The sequence below is a fragment of the Bufo gargarizans genome, chromosome 4, assembly GCF_014858855.1.
Source record: "Bufo gargarizans isolate SCDJY-AF-19 chromosome 4, ASM1485885v1, whole genome shotgun sequence".
NCBI classification, from domain to species: Eukaryota; Metazoa; Chordata; class Amphibia; order Anura; family Bufonidae; genus Bufo; species Bufo gargarizans.
The window spans coordinates 189,906,528-189,920,541 of NC_058083.1; the positions used below are offsets into that span (position 1 = coordinate 189,906,528).

The window sequence follows — 14,014 nt, forward strand, 5'->3', positions numbered from 1 at the left end:
CAGTTAGGCAGCTGCCAGGAGAGACAGAGGGAGCCATTACTTTTAAATGTAAGTATGATCTCTTAATGTAACTTTATGTAATCATTTTGAGTAACAAAATTATATTCTTTGATCCCAGCTGCTAAAGAGAATTTTCCCATAATAGACTTTAACCTCCCTGGCGGTCTAAGTCATGTAGTATTTTCGGACCCGAAGCGGTACATTCTTCCGGAGCTGCGGCCGGAAGTTCGCGCCATGCTCCGGAAATGCTTGTGCTGTCCGCATCCATTCCTGCCCCGTTCTAATTAACCCATGGTAATCCCGAGTGTGGTTCGGGGTTACCGCTTCTAGCAGTGTAAATTAACCCCAAGCCACACTCGGCATTACCGCTAGGGAGGTTAATGACATTTAGGTCAGCAAGTGTTCAGAAATAATGGATCTATGTAGTTATTTACAAGGGGGGTTCCAGCTTTTTCAAATTGATGACCTATCCTCCAGACAGTTCCTCAATATCAGATTGGTACCACTGGTACCGGAAACTTAACAGCGGACAGAGCCATAAACAGAAGTCCATGGTGGTGTAACTGCAGCTCAGCTAACATTCACTTTCTGATCAGTTGGGGATGCTGGGTGTTGGCCCCCCACCGATTTTATATGGCTGACCTATCAAGATGATAGGTCATCAATATTATAAGCTAAAATACCCCTTTAAAGAGCTTCTGTTAGCATTTGAAACTGTATTAAACCAGGAACACTGCATGGTAGAGTTGGTCATGTTGATTAAAATGATACCTTGTTTATGTCTGTACAGTGCACCGTTCCAGAGAAAACTGCGAGAAATATCAATATGCTAATTAGCTAGTTGAAGAACTACATTTCCTGTGAGAACCAGGCCTGTTAACCCAGGGGATGAGGGGAGGGGCTAAGGCTCTGGGGTGGTGTTCACAAACTTGTGCTCCAAGAGCTCTGGCCGATTCCTCAGTGCTCCAACTAGCTATTTAGCATATTAATAAAATTAGTTTTCTCTGGAATGGTGCATCATACAAACATAAACAAGGTATCATTTTAATTAGCAGGATCAACTCTACCATGTGGTGTGCTTGGTTTAATAGGGTTGACCCTGTTCACAGATGCTCTTTAAAGGTGGATTCACATATGGTACAATTTTTCATCACGGATGTGGCTTCATGCAACATTGTACCATGCTGATTTTGCAGTGGATTTGTGGTAGTCAGATCCATGGCAGAAAAATGTACCAGATGTGAATCCACCATAGTATTAAGAAAATTGAAATTATTCTTATTTCTGTAATTTCATTTATTTGATTGGAGAGGTGGCTTAACATTATCTCCATTAAAATCAGCTCCTCATTCATTTTTAATACTGGCGGTAATTCCAGCTTGCAGACTCCCACTGACATGACTCCAGTAATTACATACCTAAAAAAATCACTTGAGGAACACTAAGAAACAAAAGTACTGCCACTGCTATATCATTTGAAATTGTTGAAGATATACATGCATTTATATAGATAAACATATACCTGCTGAATGGTGATGCTAACATAATAAATATTAAATTGGCAATTTCTCTTTAATAAACGGGTTAATATGAATCATGTGTGATGACCAGGATTGTTCACAAAACAGGTATGCATGATATACAGATACATTCCTCATTTATAGACTTTTATGTCTTCAACAGAACAAAATAACCATGTTTACAGCACTGCAATTTCCAAAGGCATCTTGAAGACTCAGTAGTTGGTAATTATGCACAAAACTTAATTAGAAAGATGTTGCTAATTAGCAATAAGGCAGTGTTCACTGGAGTTATAGCTGTAGGAGAAAGAAAGAAAATAATGAAATGATGCCATTTTTATCATGTATCCAATTAATTTTGATGAGCTTTGAAAATAGCTTTATTATTAACTTGTTCATGGAAATGGAAATGGATCACATGAGCTCCCTAGGTTGACCAGCCGAGAAGAACTTGCTATTTAACAGGTGGGCCTAGATATACTAATGTGGGTATGTCTACAATCCATCAAAAAAGTGGTGCAAATTGGCACAATTTTGGTGCAAGTTGATGGAAATAGGGCTTGCTCCACAATGTGGATGGGCTTGGTGAAAAGGGATGTGGCTTAGAAGAAAAGAGGAGTGTCCTAAGAAGCACCATTTTGTGTCAAAATTGCACCACAAATCTGGCATAAAATTCTGTCTCAAAGTAAGCCAACCAGTAGTTGGTATAGACTTAGACAAAAGCATCACATTTCTCATCCAGCTTCAGCCAATGTGATAAATGTGGTGCAGGTCTGAACAGCCTGTCTCAACTTACACCATCTATAGGATTAGTAAATCTGGGCCACAGTGTGCTCTCACTGTTGATGACAGACCCATAGATACATAGAAGATCGATTGCAGAAAAAGACCCCCTGGTCCTTCTGCTCTTATATTATTATATATGTATAAATTCACTTACTGTAGATTTCCCAACCACATCTGATAGGAGTTTGTTTCAAGCCTTAACTACTCTCTCAGTGTAATAATATTTCCTCTCCAGAGCTGGACACAGTATTTACACTAAACAAAAATATAAACGCAACACTTTCGGTTTCGCTCACATTTTGCATGAGCTGAACTCAAAGATCTGGAACATTTTCTACATACACAAAAGACCCATTACTGTCAAATATCCTTTTAAGGGAGGTGAGAGGCACCCAAGTGCCATGTCAGACCATTCAAAACCATTTACATCAGCGTGTTCTGTGTGCTACACGACCTGCATAGGTACCTGACCACACCACCAGGCAAAGGCGTCATCGTCTTGCATGAGTCAAGGAGAATCTATGCTTGACAAGGGACCAGTGGGCTTCAGTGCTGTTCACTGAAAGTCAATTCACACTGAGCACAAATGATGGCCGTCAATGATGTTGGAGACGTCAAGAAGAGCACTATGCATCAGCCACTGTTTTCATCAGACGAGCCTTTGATGGTGGTGGTGTTACAGTGTGAGCAGGTGTGTCTAGTCAATACAGAACTGCCCTACACTTTGTGAATGGTACAGTGAAAAGCCCATACTACTTGAATAACATCATTAATCCAGTTATTGTGCCTCTGCATGAACAACACAGGCCTAATTTGATCTTCTGGAGACTGATGTACCTCAAATGGAGTGACCTCTACTCAGGGGCGTAGCTGAAGGCTCATGGGCCCCGGTGCAAGAGTTCAGCTTGGGCCCCCCTTTCTTAGCGCTTGTGGTCAGGGGCAGGGAAACACATTGCCTTCCTGCTGCCTGAGGCAAATTTTAAATGGCACCTTCCCCCCCAATGCTAAGTTCTTGACCTAACCCCTTCCCTCCAGCCGGAGGTGTAACTTGACCAGCATGCACTTTTTATAATACCTGTGTCTTTTTATGTAGCACAAGGGTCTTTGGGCCCCCTCAGGCTCCTGGGCCCGGTAGCGACTGCTACCTCTGCACCCCCTATAGCTACGCCCCTGCCTCTACTTTCTCCCAACCTAAATCCTATTGAAAACCTATGGGATCAGCTGAGTTGCCGTGTAGAGTTTCGTAATTGTGTACCCCCCCCCAGAACCTCAACCCTTTTTATGCAATGCACAAGTGATGCGTGAAAAACAACGCTCATGTACACAGACCCGTTGAAATGAATGCATCTGGATTCAGTGCGGGTGCAATGCGTTCGTATCACGCATTGCACCCGCACGGAATACTCACTCGTGTGAAAGGGACCTAGGTTGACTTGTGAACAGCATTAGATGTTGTCGTCAAGCTGTAATTGATGCTCAAGGCCACATGACAAGTTATTGAGGCATTGATATTTGTGTGGAGGTATACCACCACATGCTTCTACTTAAATGCACTTTCATGATATAATATCACTGTAACGTGATATTACATTTTCCAATAAAGTTTGCCCTAAAGCCAAAGATCCCTAACTTTTTGTGAGTAGTGTATATTAATAAGTGCCATATAGTCATCTTACATCCACATTGGTCACAAGTAGCCAGAAAGTGGCCAATTTGTTTAGATTTTTTGGAAAATATTCCCTCTATCTCCTGAATGTTTGTTCTCAACAATCACTTTGTGATGTCGTCATTGCACCACAATTATCCCATACAGTATAATCTGGAGTCAGTTGCATACTACTCAAATTTCTTACCTGCACTAGATGTGCACTGAAAACCCTCTATAGAGTCAATGTAATTTCTACCTAGCAGCTGATCATATGATTTCTTCTCATTCACAGGGACAATCTTATCGGTAGAGTCCTTAAAGATCAGATCTTTTTTATTATATTTAGAAGAGTCAAACATTTGAAATACAGAACTTTTGTTTCTCCCATAATATTCCTGTAATGAAAATACAAGAGTTAGTCATATACACAGTGTGTACAAATTATTTGATTTATAATAAAGTTGAAGATATAATAGTGGAAAAAATGCATTTTAGCTTTTTGTCTGCTGAAACTAAGATATATAGATATATAGATAGATAGACCTGACCAAGTCACTTAGCCAAGAGGGACTTGCAATCTCAAATGTATGCCTCATTCACACGCCAGTGTTTTGGTCAGTGATTTACATCAGTGACTGTGAGCCAAAATTAGGATTGAAGCTACACAGAAATAAGGTATAAGGGAAAGATCTGCACCTGCTCTGTGTTTAGACCTGTACCCGGTTTTGGGTCAAAATCACTGATGGAAATCACTGACCGAACACTGACATGTGAATGAGACATTGGGGTGCACTCCGAGGAGTTTAGGCAGGACATGACTAACATATTACTGTTATTAGAGCATCTAAAAGGGAATGTGGCAACAGTTTTACATTTCAAAAACCTTCCATTCATGGAATCAATATAGAAAGAAGGTATGCAAATCAACTCTTCACAAGAATCTCTAATGCCACCAGATAGCTAACATAATATATCTTATATGTCAATGTTTACCCTTTTAAACAGGTCTTAAAGCATAAATTGGATAATAAGTTGAGATGAGCGAATTTTTCAAAAATTTAATTCAGCGGTTCGCCGAATTTTTAGGGAAAAATTTGGTTTGATCCGAATTTATTTGCGGCAAATTACGTTAACAAACAGCTATTTCCTGGCTGCACAGATCGTTTATAGTGGTGTAGAACACTGTGCCTTGCAGTAACACGCATAGGGAGTCTGCTTTGGTAGCGAAATAATACTGTGAGTTCGTATGCCATGCAGATGACAGGCGTCGATCTTAGAATCACAGCACACTTCACTTATTTGGGCAGTCACGGGGCCAAAACTGACCAAATAACTCAAGTATGAACTCCTTTTACACCATCGTCAGCTGATTCCACATCTCCTAATCCGTCAGAACAATAACCCACAAAAAACGGATCCTGTCTGTGGAGCATCCGCCTTCACTTGGTCAGTAATCCATCAGTATTGCTAATGCCCCAAAAAACAGGAGTGGATCCAAAACAGAGATGACACGTAAATGGAATATATGCTTGTCTTCTGTGTTTTGCACCCACTCCTGCTTTTGGCTACCAAATCATAAGCCCAAAAAATAAATGTATTAGTCCAGCTCACCCAATTCTTCTGTGCACTGATTAAGCCAAGCCCAGCTCTTCATACGAGCATAACAAGAAAAAGTTCCAGCACGAGGTAGATCAAACCTTGCAGAGTCTTTATTCCAATATTCACATGATAAGTAAAACGTAGTGGACTTCACCTCCCTCCACCTCCCATCAGATCGACATGTTTCAAACCACCAGGTTCTTAATCATGAAATCCTAAGCCAAATCATAAGCCAAGTCTGATGGGACCATAGAGGCCTTACAGCTGCTACACAGAGAGGATCCATTGCGCATTTCATTTTTCCTTCCTTCTGACAGATCAGAAAAAGGATCAAATAAACAATGTTGTCAGCCAGGCCGTAAGGCAAAATAGTGGCCCAGTCATGAAGTGGGGAGGGTGGGAACAGCATGAGACGTCCACACAGTGGCCCTATGACATAGTGGTGAGGTGGAAGCAGCATGAGTAAACCACAGAGTGGCCCAATGACAGGGTCTGGAGGTGGCGGCAGCATAGGGAGGCCACAGAGTTGCAAGGTGACATAGTGTGGAGGTGGCAGCAGCATGAGGAGGCCACAGAGTGGCAAGGTGACATAGTGTGGAGGTGGTGGCAGCATCAGGAGGCCACAGAGTGGCCCTATGACATAGTGGTGAGGTTGAAGCAGCAGGAGACCACAGAGTGGCTCAATGACAGTGTGGAGGTGGCGGCAGCATCAGGAGGCACCAGAGTGGTAAGGTGACATAGTGTGGAGGTGGCAGCAACATCAGGAGGCCACAGAGCGGCACAATGACAGAGCGTTGAGGTGACGGTAGCATCAGGAGGCCACAGAGTGGCAAGGTAACATAGTGTGGAGGCGGCAGCAGCATGAGGTGTCCACAGAAGGGCCCTATGACATAACAGCAGGTGTCATCCATGAACTGCCACTGGCTGACATTGAAGTTACACAGAGGAGTACTCCTGTCCCCTTGGATCATCAGGAAATCGTTTATGGCCTTTTTTCTGTTCGTACAGTCGGTACAACATATAGAGGGTGGAATTCCAACGGGTGGAAACGTTGCTTATCAGCCTATGTTGGGGGATGCCGTTCTGCCGCTGCAGCTCCAGGAGGGTGTGCTTTGCGGTGTACAAATGGCTGAAGCGCATGCAAAGTTTCCTGGCCATGTTTAGAATGTCTTGCAGATAGGTGGCAAACTTTAAGAACCGCTTGACAACCAGATTGAAAACGTGTGCCATGCAGGGCGCATGGCTCAGCCCTCCTTGACTTAGCGCCAACACAATCTTCTTCCCGTTGTCGGACACCATGGTTCTGATTTTGAGTTGTCGCAGAGAAAGCCAGGATTCTATTTCTTGATGAAGGACACGGAGCAGTTTCTCCCCTGTGTGACTCAGTTCGTCCAGGCAAACGAGGTGCAGAACAGCATGACATTATTGCAGGACCAACGGCGTGAGAACATGGAGGCGGAAGCAGCGTCACCTGGCCAAGTTGCTGGTGTGGCTGTGCAGGAACCACTTTTACCCAGTGGGCCGTAAAGGACATGTATTGTCCCTGACCGTAGTTACAGCTCCACACATCGGCACTACCGTGCACTTTGGCAGACACCGACAGGCTCAAGAACTGTCCCACCTTCTGTTATACATGTTTGTGCAGGGCTGGTACTGCCTTTTTGGCAAAGAAATGACGGCTTGGGACTCTCCACCTCAGCACAAGCCATCAGTTCTCTGAAAGGTGCAGAGTCCACCACTTGGAAAGGGAGGGACTGTAGCACCAGCAACTTGGACAGGAGCACGCTCAGCTTCTGCAATGTTGGATGAGTGCACGCATACTGTTGTCTCTTGGAATTCGCTTCGGTGATCGATTGCTGATGGAATGAGTGACGAGGAGGAGCAGGAGCATCAGGACCAGCAGGTGATGAGAAGGAAAGACAGCTCCCTTCGGCTGAGGTGGGGGAGCCTTGACTGCCTGAAACTGGGTGCATGCCACTGGGTAATGCAGCGGTTGCTGCGGCAGGCTGGACCACCACATCGGAGCCACGATTCTCCCAGGCCACTTTATGGCGATGCTGCATATGTTGACGCAGGGCCGTAGTGCCAACATTGGCACTCTGGCCACGCTTCACTCTCTGCCCACAGATTCTACATATGGCCACATTCACCTCCTCCGGCGGCTTAACAAAAAACTTCCACACTGCTGAGTAGGTGATTTTACCCCCGACACTGTGCACTGACTGACTGCTACCGCCGCTGCCTCCTTGAACCCCTGCACCTCTACTTCCTGGGCAGGTAGGTTCCCGTGAAGTGGGTGGTCTACCATGGGCATGTTAGATCAAATAATCAAATGTTAGATCAAATATTTTTTATTTCGCCACTAATACACGTCAAACAGGGCTTTAGAGTATATCACTGCACCGCTGAACGGCAATAAGGTCCTAATTATTTTCAACTTTTACACAACACAACAGGTTTTTCAACAGATAAATGCAACGCTGAACGGTGAATATATTTTTATTTTGCCACTAATGCATGGCAAACAGGGCTTTGGAATATATCACTGCACCGCTGATCGGCAATTAGACCCTATTTTTTTTTCTACTTATACACAACATAGCAGGCTTTTCAACAGATAAGTGCAACGCTGGACGGCAAATATATTTTTATTTTGCCACTAATACACAGCAAACAGGGCTTTAGAGTATATCACTACACTGCTGAAAGGCAATTGGGCCCTAATTTTTTTCTACTTTTACACAACACAACAGGCTTTTCAACAGATAAGTGCAATGCTGGATGGCGAATATATTTTTATTTCGCCACTAATACAAAGCAAACAGGGCTGTAGAATATATCACTGCACAGCTGAACATCAATTAGGCCCTCATTTTTTTTCTACTTTGACACAACACAAAAGGCTTTTCAACAGATAAGTGCAACGCTGGACGGCAAATATATTTTTATTTTGCCACTAATACAAGGCAAACAGGGCTTCAGGCCTCTTGCATATGAACGTATTTTCATTCCGTTATCGTTCAGTTTTTTTGCGGACCGTATACGGAACCATTCATTTCAATGGTCTGCAAAAAAACTGAAGGTACTCCGTGTGCATTTCGTTTCCATATTTCCGTTCCACAAAAAAATAGAACATGTCCTATTATTGTCTGCATTACGTACAAGGATAGTACTGTTCTATTAGGGGCCAGCTGATCCTTAAAAAACTGAATGCACACGGATGTCATCTGTATTTTTTGCAGATCTGTTTTTTGCGGACCGCAAAATACATACGGTCATGTGCAAGAGGCCTTAGAGAATATCACTATACAGCTGAACGGCAATTAGACCCCAATTTTTTTCTATTTTTACACAACACAACAGGCTTTTCAACAGATAAGTGCAACGCTGGACGGCGAATATATTTTTATTTTGCCACTAATACACAGCAAACAGGGCTGTAAAATATTTTACTGCACAGCTGAACGGCAATTAGGCCCTAATTTTATTCTACTTCTACAATACAAAAAAAGTTTTTTCTTTTTTTTTTCTTTATTGTTTTCTCAGAGGGCGACAATAACATATACAAATGTAAAAGAAAAAGGAAACACAAAATATACATATTGCATCTACAAAATGTTACCATCACGACAGCATACATAATACTAAAACATTAAACTATCGCTAAGCCCAATAGGCCAGTAAAAATCTGAAAAAACTAGAATAAATACTAGTATCCCTCCTTCCATCTTTAGACACCCTCCCGCCCCCCAACTGTCCCTGGCCCCGCCGCGGTTGACGACTCCCACCATCATTCTGAATTTTTTCAAGCTTTCATATGCAAACCTATAATTCATGCCTTTTCCACCATATGTATATGGGTAATTCCGCCCGGGCCTCCCTTATCAGCTCCACTCCAGCCAAGTTCCCTCCCATAGTGTCCGATGTTTCTCCCCTTTATATTTAATGCACTCAAATTCCTTTACTCTATGCATGTATCTTTCCCATTCTACCAGGGTTGTGGCCTTATCCATCACCCAATTCCTAAGAATGAATACCTTAGCCAATAAAAGCCCCTTCAGCCAGCGAAGCTGTTCGCCTTTTGATAGTTTATATTTACTCTCCAGGGAAAATACACCAAGTATGGATAATTCCATTGTGGGGGCAAGTTTATTATTAGTTCTTTACCCTATACCCTGAAATATACTTTGCCAGAAATTATTAATAACCGGACAACTCCATAACATATGAACATATCCGGCCTCCGGGCAAAGGCATTTCACACAACAGAGTTATTTTTCTTTATTCTTGTACATTTTAGAGAGGAGTCCCGGAGTATAATATAACCGATGTACAATTTTAAACTGTATCAGCCGATGTTGACTAGAGAGGGAGGCCTTTTTAATGTTTTGATATACTTCACGCCACTGAAGTGTATTACATAACCATAAATCCGCTTCCCATTTTCCAACACTTTTAAATTTAATAACCGTCCTTTTGTAATCTAGCATAAATTTGTAAAACCTTAATTTTTTCCCCATATGACGTGTAACGGATCTCCTGGCACCCCGACCGGGTACCTCCGTCGATGGATGCTCCTAGCGCTTCCCGAGGACTCCAAGCACTCCACTCGACACCATAAGCACTGCAGACCCCACGAACCGCCGAAGCTTGGTTGAGGGCTCGCCGTCTCCTACCCACCCTGGACCTACAACAAGGCTCCAGGCTCCAGTGGATGAACCTCTCCTAAATCCAGAGAGCAGGAACAGCTCTTACAAGAGCTGTAGTTATAGCCAGGGGAGTATACAGCATATAGCAATCCCCATACACATAAGAGAAGGCTCTTTGTTGAATGTAAAACAGGAACTTTATTGAACACACAGCATTGACTTATATACACATGACATACTGAGGACATGACATAGCAGCCAATCCTGTACAGTTTAAACACAAAACTAACCCTATTCAACAAACACAATGGCATTGTCTGTGATGCAATTAACAAACACACTGGCATTGTCTTTGACGCAATCAACAATGAACATGCAAACAGATATCTTCACCCCCTCCATAATTAATGAATAGGGGACGAGGAGACACATGTGATGGGATTCTCTCCTAAGTGTATCATAGGAGTCGGCTGCTATTTTAATCAACTATCTTAATCCCATCACTAAGACAATCAGTGGGAGTCTCAGTGCAGAGTTAACCCTTTTTGTGTTGCTGAATCCACACCATGCCTTTTTAATGGGCCATAGGAAATATGTGGCATATAAATTACACACATAAATCAGGGTTCATACTTCCTTGTAACCCCAAGGGGTCTCCATAGTTCTCGGTCCATAGTCTGTAGAAAGGAGGCTAGCCCTCAGGCTTCTCCAGCAGCCCCAGTGACGGTTCAGTCCGTCACATGACGTATAACAGAAAACGAAAAGTGACTGCGTGACAGGTATTTGAAGAATTTTATTACGCGTATGTGCAAGTGCATGCTTAAGTTGTGCATATCTATAATAATTCAAAACCGTAATTGGTGTCTCGTGAAATATTTCTGCTATGGGTTTTAATTTACCAGCGGTGCAAATATGTGACAGCGTCGTGAACCCTCTCCGACTCCAATAATTATTGTCATTTAGGGCCAGAAATTCTTTAAAAAAAAAAAATTGTCCCAAAGCGGGGTGAACTCTAGGGCATATGTAGCCTTCAAAATGGATTTTATCTTGTTCCATACTTTCTGCAGCATTGTACTTCTAGGGCAGGTATTTTCCCTGCGACCTAAACGTCCGGCCTCCACTGTGCTGAAAATGTTCTGTATAGGACACTAATGTTGTTTAATAAGGTATGATAACAAAGAACTTTCCCCGGCATTGATGCACCATTGCAATTGAGAGCACAAATAGTATCCCTGAAAATATGGGAGGCCAAGGCCACCATCAATTTCAGCTTGCCACAGATATCGCAACTTGATACGAACCCTTTTCCTGCCCCATATCAGATCATTGAGCAATCTGTCCATCCAATTGAAGAAATTATCCCAAAAAGTATTTTCAACAGATAAGTGCAACGCTGGATGGTGAATATATTTTCGCCACTAATACATGGCAAAAAGGGCTTAACATATAACTGCACTGCACACAGGCAAATAAGATGTACTGTAGAAATATTTAATTGTAATAAACCCTGTTAATGGCTGTATCAAACAGCACTTGCACCCCAATAACAGGAATGGTTTGCTGGAATGACAGAGCTGTATAATGGCAATTTGGAACCCCAGTCAGTGCAGCAAGGGGTAACAGGATTGTTCCTATTACCAAGTCAGTAACCTCTCCTACTGAACCCTGCTCTACATAAATGCTGTGGAATGATTCATCCCAAAAAGTATTTTCAACAGATAAGTGCAACGCTGGATGGTGAATATATTTTTATTTCGCCACTAATACATGGCAAAAAGGGCTTAACATATAACTGCACTGCACACAGGCAAATAAGATGTACTGTAGAAATATTTAATTGTAATAAACCCTGTTAATGGCTCTATCAAACAGCACTTGCACCCCAATAACAAGAATGGTTTGCTGGAATTACAGAGCTGTATAATGGCAATTTGGATCCCCAGTCAGTGCACCAAGGTGCAATAGGATTTTTCCTATTATCCAGTCAACCTCCCCTACTGAACCCTGTTCTACACAAATGCTGTGGAACAATTCCTCCCTATCCTTTCCCTGCACTTATAAATCCTTTTTTCACCCCAATCAAGTCTTTCCTATTACTGTCCCTAGCGCCTGCAGACGTCTCTCCCTGCACTAAGTACACTGGTAAATGGCAGAATCTAAGACGGCTGCTGCTATTTATAGGGCTGTGACATCACAGGGCTGGCTGCTAATTGGCTGCATGCATGGCATTATGGGTGATCCCGCCTTCCCAGAGTTCCTTTCTCCGTGTCCTCACACATGCAGCAGCCATTTTAGAAAAAAATGAGATTCGTTACCACGAAGCACGAGGAAATTCGCCTTCGGTGTGAATCAAATTTTTCCTGAAATTTGGAACGAATTCAACTTCGAATGCTTTGATTCGCTCATCTCTAATAATAGGAAAGCTAGCACCTCATCATGCCTATCTGGTCTATTATGAGTCACTCAGAATGCCTTTCATAAGACATTCTTTTCGCTATCCTTTATGACTGGTGATTTGTATTAAAACCACCATGACTTTAGCAATATCTCTGAGAACTTGATTGTGACGGACGTATCGAGACATACGGACGTCCCCATGACAGTGAGTGGCAGGAGATCTGTAAGACTGGCAACACGTGGTTTGATTTCACATATTTACCTTGTGGATTAATAGGCGTCTGTGTTGTTTCTGGTACTGGCCACACCTCTATCCTCCAGGTGTTGCTATTGTGGTCATTTACCTTTCCCTATTTATAGTTGTCTTTCCCACAAAGCTGTGCGGTCTATAGCTTCAGTTGGACCTGTGGATAGCTGGTGTTTAGATCTCGGCTGAGTTCCTGGTGCTGCCATAGCTTCTTGGAAGTTAAGTGTTACCTTTCTCTTTGTATTTTGGCTTTTCTGTGTGTTGCATTTCCTTGTTGTTTTGTATTAGGCCTTAGGGAGACTCCCGTTCATCTTTACTTTTGGAGGAACAGGACGTTTCATTCCTGTCATTAGTACCAGAGTCCTTTAGGGTTAGATAGGACTTTAGGCATTCCTGTGTATGAACTAATCTACCTCTGGGGTCTGTTCATACTGGTAGTCAGTGAGGGCTTTGATTATGGTTTTCACTAGGAGGTGTCCATCTTCCTTCCCTATTTTTCAGGCCCCTTTACCTTTCCCTCCTATGTTCGGTGTGAGGGTTGACCTCCCACACTAGAGTGTGACATTGACACCTTGTACTTTCAGACAATTTATGCCATAACTCATCATAAAAAGCCTGCCTGTTAATTCTGCACACCTCAGGGTATCAGCTTTACATTAATTGATCAGCATACTGCCTTACTTAATAATTGGTATCCCAAAGAGGAAAATATCATTCCTACAACCTGCTACTGTCTCTAATGCTTAACCAATGTTTGACACCACTATGCCCTTTGTTTCTAGGTTTGTTCAGAAAGTGGTATGTAACTGTTACTTATTGTATTTCATGCACTGTGCCTGGTTTACCAGCAGGTGGCAGAGTCTAACTATTTCATTATTTCCCCCTCTTTGGAGGAGTGGGCTCGCCCAGGTCTTCCAAGGGGAGTGGTGTCTTGCCTGTTGAGAGTGAGTTGAGACTGAGTTTTGGTTCTAGCCAGGGGCTAGAAAAGTATTGCAGTGCAGTCCTGGCCTAGAAGCAGACAATTTGCAGCCAGAGTGAAGTAAGCCCTAACCCAGGAGTTGCAACTGAGACCCGACAGTCTATCAAAGTGTAGTCAGAAGCCCACCGGGCACTGAACCTGCTATCAGTGGCATGTAGCCGAGATGAAAGAGAATACCAGACAAGAGGT

General features: G+C 42.9%; 1 protein-coding gene across 1 annotated transcript in view; it reads right to left on the minus strand.

Annotated features, from left to right (window-relative positions):
* Positions 1–1,062: 1,062 nt before the first annotated feature.
* LOC122936187 (melanotransferrin-like) overlaps positions 1,063–14,014 on the minus strand; it is a 141,778-nt gene continuing 128,826 nt past the window's right edge. Inside the window, exons 15-16 of the mRNA XM_044292268.1 lie at positions 4,160–4,349; positions 1,063–1,817 (exon numbers count right to left, since the gene is read on the minus strand). Coding sequence (XP_044148203.1) covers positions 1,750–1,817; positions 4,160–4,349 — 258 coding nt within the window. The 3' untranslated portion in view covers positions 1,063–1,749. The remainder of the gene's footprint in view (positions 1,818–4,159; positions 4,350–14,014) is intronic.